Source organism: Colias eurytheme, chromosome 21 (genome assembly GCF_061535395.1).
Source record: "Colias eurytheme isolate Ceu_HAF_F1 chromosome 21, ilColEury1 Martin Lab GWU primary, whole genome shotgun sequence".
NCBI lineage: Eukaryota > Metazoa > Arthropoda > Insecta > Lepidoptera > Pieridae > Colias > Colias eurytheme.
This window is the reverse complement of record NC_143000.1, coordinates 10,408,580-10,415,094: the sequence shown is the minus strand read 5'-3', so window position 1 is coordinate 10,415,094 and position 6,515 is coordinate 10,408,580. Positions and strand designations below refer to the sequence as shown.

Below are 6,515 nucleotides of genomic sequence, written 5' to 3'. Positions count from 1 at the left end.
TATTAACTTAGACATGGGAATTGAAGAGTTAAAAAAAATCTTATTATTGATTATTTTGGATGCTACCTACTTATATAGGTTAAAACAGTAAATGTTAATGTTTTTAAAACGGAACTGTAGTTTTGGGTCGTCACCACACTCTTCACTGATAGATAATTATTCATGATTGTTCAACTGTACAAGTTTTCGAAGAAAACGATGAACTAAGAAGATAAACAAAAACTTTGGTCATGAACATTACAATTATTCGATACTTGTGTGCACCCTATTCAGTTATCTTATATCTAATATCTATCTAATATCTAATACATATATATTAAAAAGGCGAAAGTTTGTAAGGATGTATGGATGTTTGTTACTCTTTCACGTAAAAACTACTGAACCGATTACAATGAAATTTAGCACACATATAGAGGGTAACTTGGATTAACACATAGGATAGTTTTTAACTCGGAAACCCCACGGGAACGGGAACTATGCGGGTTTTCCTATGCAAACGCGGGCAAAGCCGCGGGCGGATATCTAGTATGTACTTACATAAGTAATATCATCTATTATTTATTTAGCAATGCTGAAGTATTGATCTTATAACTATATTAGTTAAGATAAAAAGATTAAAATGATTTGCAATAACTAGAAGGTAGATAATAAGCGTAGATCGCGGCGATGAGCAACCGCGTAGTTTTGGAGCGGTCTATGCGGCGCGCGCTGTGGTGGTCGCGCGCGCTGGGCGCCGCGCCGCTGCACCTCGGGGACCGCATGCGGCCCTCGCGCGCCTTCGCCTGCTACGGGAAACTCTTCTTTGCGGCTGTCAGTGAGTTCCCCACGCATTGATTGTAAACAGAGAACCTATACAGTACAGTAATTCTACTTTTTAAATTTATGCATTGTTTTGTTTCCGCTACGCAAGTACTTTTGTACGGGTGCAATGTGCAGGTGTCCCGTTCGCCTACGAGGTGTACTCGTTGGCGTGTACGCCGTCGCCGGCGATGTACCGGCACAGCGGGCGGCTGGCGCCCATGCTGCTCGAACTGCTGGCGCTGGGGGCGGCCGCGCTGCGGGGCCAAGATCGCGCGCGGGTCTTTTTGCATATTCTACGGGAAGTTAAACAGGTCTTCTTTTATGTAGAAAAATAATTCACCTCAATATCACAGTAAAAGTAGTTAGTTAACTACTTTGTGTATTTTAAATATCATATAATATTTCATTAATAATAATTATTAATTATCGAGCTGATGAAAATATGTACATCATACATGTATGTCCAACTGACATTTTATTTATTTGGAAATTCCAAAATATTTGCAGTTGAATAAAATAGAAATGGAAACTTGCTTATTGGATCGGATGCTGCAGCTGATCGTGCCGGTCATCGTGCTGCTGGTCGGGCTGATGGCCACGTCCCACTTCTACTTCCTAAACTGTGAGTCCACACACTCACAGGCCACGGTCCTTAGTATAACTTGTATACGTAGTATATTATTATTAGTTTGTGGTATATAACTGAATGTCTCAAACAAATCACTTATATTTAGATTTTTATCAATTTTTAATATCTAACTTTACAGTTAGTTAGGTACTTAACTAGGTAGTTAGTTGGTCGATTTTTTTACGATCGAGTTTTAATTTATGATTATGTATTATAGACTACAAGCCCGCATAGGACAAAAATATGGGTCAAATGAACCACCAGGGGACATATCTAGAACGATAGCAGAGCAAAAAATAATAAGATTCATCACTATGCCGTCACTTGTAAGCTGTCCAACTGAGTGCAGATGAGAATTGAAAAGTACAGGTAGACTCGGTAAATTTTGGTCATATATTTTTGTACGGCATTCTTAACCATCGATAGATCCATTAAAAATAATAAGAAACCGCTCAGTGCCGTACAAAAATGGTGGTCCACCAAGTCGGAATTTTTATTTAATTTCCGAGAGTTACCGGGGGTAAATTTGGTCATTTGACCATGTACGGCATCTGTGTCATACTATTGCTATACTGCTTTTAATCCATTATTCCGCAACGCCGTACAAAAATCATGGGGACAAGGGGAAAAAATCGAGAGTTGTAATCCCCTCTCTTTCCCCACTCCAGGGGGTCATTTGACTAAGTACGGCTTCGGTTCCAAAACATTATCTAGCACTCAAAAGTACTATTAAAAGCAATGCCGTCAAAAAATAATTGTTCTTTTAAATGTATACCAATAATCATCTTAATTTCATCGAATTATTAATATAAAGAGCTGTAAGGTCATTTGACCCTGTACGGGAACTTTTTTTTTAACATGATATTGTAAAATTCAATTGTTGTATAGTATTGCCGTTCAAAAGAAACCGTTCTAAAAAAAGTTATAGAGAAATGCAAAACCAGAAATTTTGTTAAAGTTTAAACATCGTAGATTAATGAAATATAATAGTTTTCTACACTTTATCCGTTGTTTTAAATAGTATTAACATAGATAAATTAGGAAAAAACGATGCCGTACATTTTTGTGCAGACCACATCTTTTAGGCTGATGAAAGCGACGAAAGCTACAATTTTAAGGGTGCTTTATGGCCATTTGATACAGTACGGCATTAACATATTTTTACCCAACTACGGCAAAGCAAAAGCAGGGTTATGGTTGTTTACAGGTCATGTATGTATGTTCATCTATTCCCTCGTAACTTCTAAACTACTTATCAGAATTCGACAAATGACATATCATTAGAAGCGTCTGAATTGTTCACTGGATAACCAGTGACCAGCTAGCTGAAGGCTATATGGGGTTTCACAAAATCTAATGTGGCGCCCTCTAGCGGACAAAACATACAGAGTAAAAAAATAAAGTTAAGATAAATATGCAGTGTTTGGTATCATTTGAAAGCGCTTTACTTGTACATTTTGAATATGTATATATTACTAGCATTTGCTTGTGACTTTACCTGTATTCATGGACTGATTGCATATAATTCACATCTTTTCGTTCATAGCTTTTTTATTAGTTCATCAATTTAACGGAGTCCATTCCACCTGACTCCGACTTTCCAAGGTGATAATTAACCACCTCGAGCTTCTTAATATTAATGTATATTTATATTTTATTAAAAAAATATAAAGCAAACATTTCGTTATATGGATTTTTTTCTTTTTCAGATTTTTCCCCTTTGAACCAACGAAAATGTACGGCACATGAAAAAATATTATCTATGCATAAAATACTTTAAAAATAAATTTATTTCGTGTTGTGTCAAATGACCCCCTGGAGTGGGGAAAGAGAGGGGATTACAACTCTCGATTTTTTCCCCTTGTCCCCATGATTTTTGTACGGCGTTGCGGAATAATGGATTAAAAGCAGTATAGCAATAGTATGACACAGATGCCGTACATGGTCAAATGACCAAATTTACCCCCGGTAACTCTCGGAAATTAAATAAAAATTCCGACTTGGTGGACCACCATTTTTGTACGGCACTGAGCGGTTTCTTATTATTTTTAATGGATCTATCGATGGTTAAGAATGCCGTACAAAAATATATGACCAAAATTTACCGAGTCTACCTGTACTTTTCAATTCTCATCTGCACTCAGTTGGACAGCTTACAAGTGACGGCATAGTGATGAATCTTATTATTTTTTGCTCTGCTATCGTTCTAGATATGTCCCGTGGTGGTTCATTTGACCCATATTTTTGTCCTATGCGGGCTTGTAGTCTATTATTATTAGCTACGAGATGTACTCAATCACAATATGCATGGTATAAGTTTATGTTACTAGTTTATTTAGTTGATAAGTTCAGTACAAAAAAAAATCCCGAGTTTCAAAGTGGAGTGTCCAATTAGGGACGCTTTCTATCTACCTGCTGGCGTTCTTGTTCCGTGCGGCCAGCTGCCTGCTGATGCTGCAGTTCGTGTTGCTGGCGCTGCTCATCAACTGCGCGCTTCGTGATGTCAACATGCGGCTGGAGTTGCTAGCTGGTACCGTCGCATTCATTACATAGATAACATTAAAAACAGTGGCAATAAGAACTACGCGGACGTAACTAATTACTTTATGGATTTTTGAAAAACAGTTTCAGCTACCGAAGCTACGACGATCTCATACAAGAGCCTCGCCAGGCCGAGCTACGTGGTGCCCATCCAATACATCAACGTCAGCTTAGATGCCATGGGCTCGCTCAGCAAGATCTCCAATGGTGACTTTCTCCTCCAATGACTGTAATTTATGTTACATATTCTATTTTACTTCGTTTTTAATATATGTATATCAACATTTAACTATTGAAGTGAAACTTTTTAGAGGGCGTCACGTCGTAGCACGGGTAATAGCTTCGTCTACATTACCTACATAGTATAAAACAGTCACTTTTTCTGTCCCTATGATTGCTTTAAAACTACGCAACGGATTTAGATGCGGTTTTTTGTAGGTACTTGATAGGTAGTGATTCAAGAGGAAGGTTTTAATATTATTTAATTTATTCGGTTTTAGACAAAGCGGGCGTAAGTAGTTATATATATTAAGTAGTTACTTATATAATTGTAAAAAATGATTTAATATTTATGTAAGTAACTACTTAGCAACTACATTGACATTCTATTGTTAATTTTTGCATGCCAATCAATTGGCGATTTGTGCTTAACAATGAATTATGTAATCCATACTAATATTATAAATGCGAAAGTAACTCTGTCTGTCTGTCTGTCTGTTACTCAATCACGCCTAAACTACTGAACCAATTTGCATGAAATTTGGTATGGAGATATTTTGATACCCGAGAAAGGACATAGGCTACTTTTTATTGCGAAATATGTACCACGGGCGAAGCCGGGGCGGACCACTAGTACAATATACCTACATCTTTAAATCTTCCACATTTCTTGCGAAATAAATCATCATTAATTCATCATCATATTTTCATTTCATAGCAATACGTCAATACCGTTCAGGTCACACGAGTAAGGCGACGATTTTGGTTTCTTTGAATCTTTCCAAAGAAATTTCACTTCTGACACGTGTGCTGGGCACACACGCATTCACATATAAAAATTCAAATTACGTCCTAAATTACCACTTTTGTGATTATACATTGTAACTACATGCACGTATTATGGAATTAAGTCGATCAATTTACTTTAATATCACACGTGTTTCGATTTAAAATACATAATTTGTCATTTAGATGCAAATTCGGACAAATGTAAGAGCGAAAGCGAGTGGTGCGGCGTTGCCCGCTCGTACGTGCGGTGTTGCCGCCTCGTGCACTCGCTCAACGCCGCGGAGAGCTTCTGCCTCTTCCTGCACGTCACAGGTCTAACCTACTACCTCGCCATTTGCTTTTTACACCTCTTCAGTACATACAATGTTGGTAAGAATAAACTTTTAGCTGCATATGTTTGTGCTTAAAATATGAATCCATGATGATAAAACGGTTGTAAACGCAGGGACAACCCTAAAATACTTAATGGGAGTACTTGCAGCCTAAATAACATAGTATAAAATGATTATATGTACTAGACATCGGATTATATGCATTTGCATATTTGCATATGCAAATGCATAAAACTCTCTAATTACGGCGTTAGTGCATATTTTAGCCATTTTCCCCAATCGTACATATTTCGTTAAGTAGCGTGAGTTTTGATTGGTCGACTAGGTAACCTTTATTAGCCAAACGCTCAACGAGTAAACAAACCCTATTTTGTCATGGTAAAATGGCAAAAAATTACAAAATGGGCTCGATTTTATAAGATCCATCATTTCTCATGATTACCAGTAGTGGCAGTTGTTCATGATTATATTGATGTGGATAAAAACATTAATAATAATTGTCAATAGGAACATCGCTTTGGAAGTGGCTGGTGAACTTAATGGAACAGAGCGTGTCGACTCTCTTCAACCTCTCCATGCTGCTGCTGCTCGTGGAGCCCGCTCATAGAATGGACACTGAGGTTCATTTATGTTATGTATAAAATAATACCGCAAAGATCTGGTTGAATTTCATTGAATAACTAGCCCCTTCATGAAATGGCGACATTTAATTGAGTGACTAATGTACTAAAGGGCAACATGTCATGTTCTCGAATGTAACATTTAACGTTGGTTTGGATAAGGGGATGAGTTAGGTTAGGTTTCGTGTTTTTTTTAACTACTCAGAAATAAGAACCCCGCGAAGCGGGGCATGCCAGGTTCCAGGTCCATTCCATCGTGCAATGTGCAGCTCCTGGAAATAAACCCAGCGCACGTCAGAGCCGCCCACGGCCGCTCACTTTACATTCGGCAACAGATTAATAAATAACTCTAATTTTCTGATGCATCCACCCTGTTTTTTTCTACATAAATGCGTATTAATTAAAGTAGGTAATTTCTGACAAAAATATCTATAATCGTTTGTGTATCGCGGTGACGTGTGTCGGTCGGTCGGTCCCCAGCTGCAGCGCAGTGCGTGGCTGGCCCACGCGGCGGCGCGGCGCGGCGCGCGGCTGGCGGCGCTGCTGCGCGCGCGCCCGCGCTACCGGCCTGCCGCCGTGTGCACG

The 6,515-nt window shown here is 38.5% G+C and overlaps 1 protein-coding gene across 1 annotated transcript; it reads left to right on the top strand.

Annotated features, from left to right (window-relative positions):
- Window positions 1-666: 666 nt before the first annotated feature.
- Window positions 667-6,254, top strand: LOC149899406 (uncharacterized). Its single transcript, XM_090114655.1, has 7 exons — window positions 667-814; window positions 937-1,112; window positions 1,309-1,423; window positions 3,825-3,959; window positions 4,055-4,177; window positions 5,162-5,347; window positions 5,818-6,254. Exons 1-7 carry the CDS (start codon window positions 667-669, stop codon window positions 5,949-5,951), a joined length of 1,017 nt encoding a protein of 338 aa, XP_089970781.1. The 3' UTR covers window positions 5,952-6,254.
- Window positions 6,255-6,515: the final 261 nt, after the last annotated feature.

Excerpts from the sequence above, each read along its gene's own strand:
- LOC149899406 (XM_090114655.1), top strand. The coding sequence starts at position 667 with ATGAGCAACCGCGTAGTTTTGGAGCGGTCTATGCGGCGCGCGCTGTGG. Across the intron at positions 3,960-4,054 it reads GCGGCTGGAGTTGCTAGCTG|TTTCAGCTACCGAAGCTACG; the intron begins GTACCGTCGCAT and ends TTTGAAAAACAG. Across the intron at positions 4,178-5,161 it reads GCTCAGCAAGATCTCCAATG|ATGCAAATTCGGACAAATGT; the intron begins GTGACTTTCTCC and ends TTTGTCATTTAG.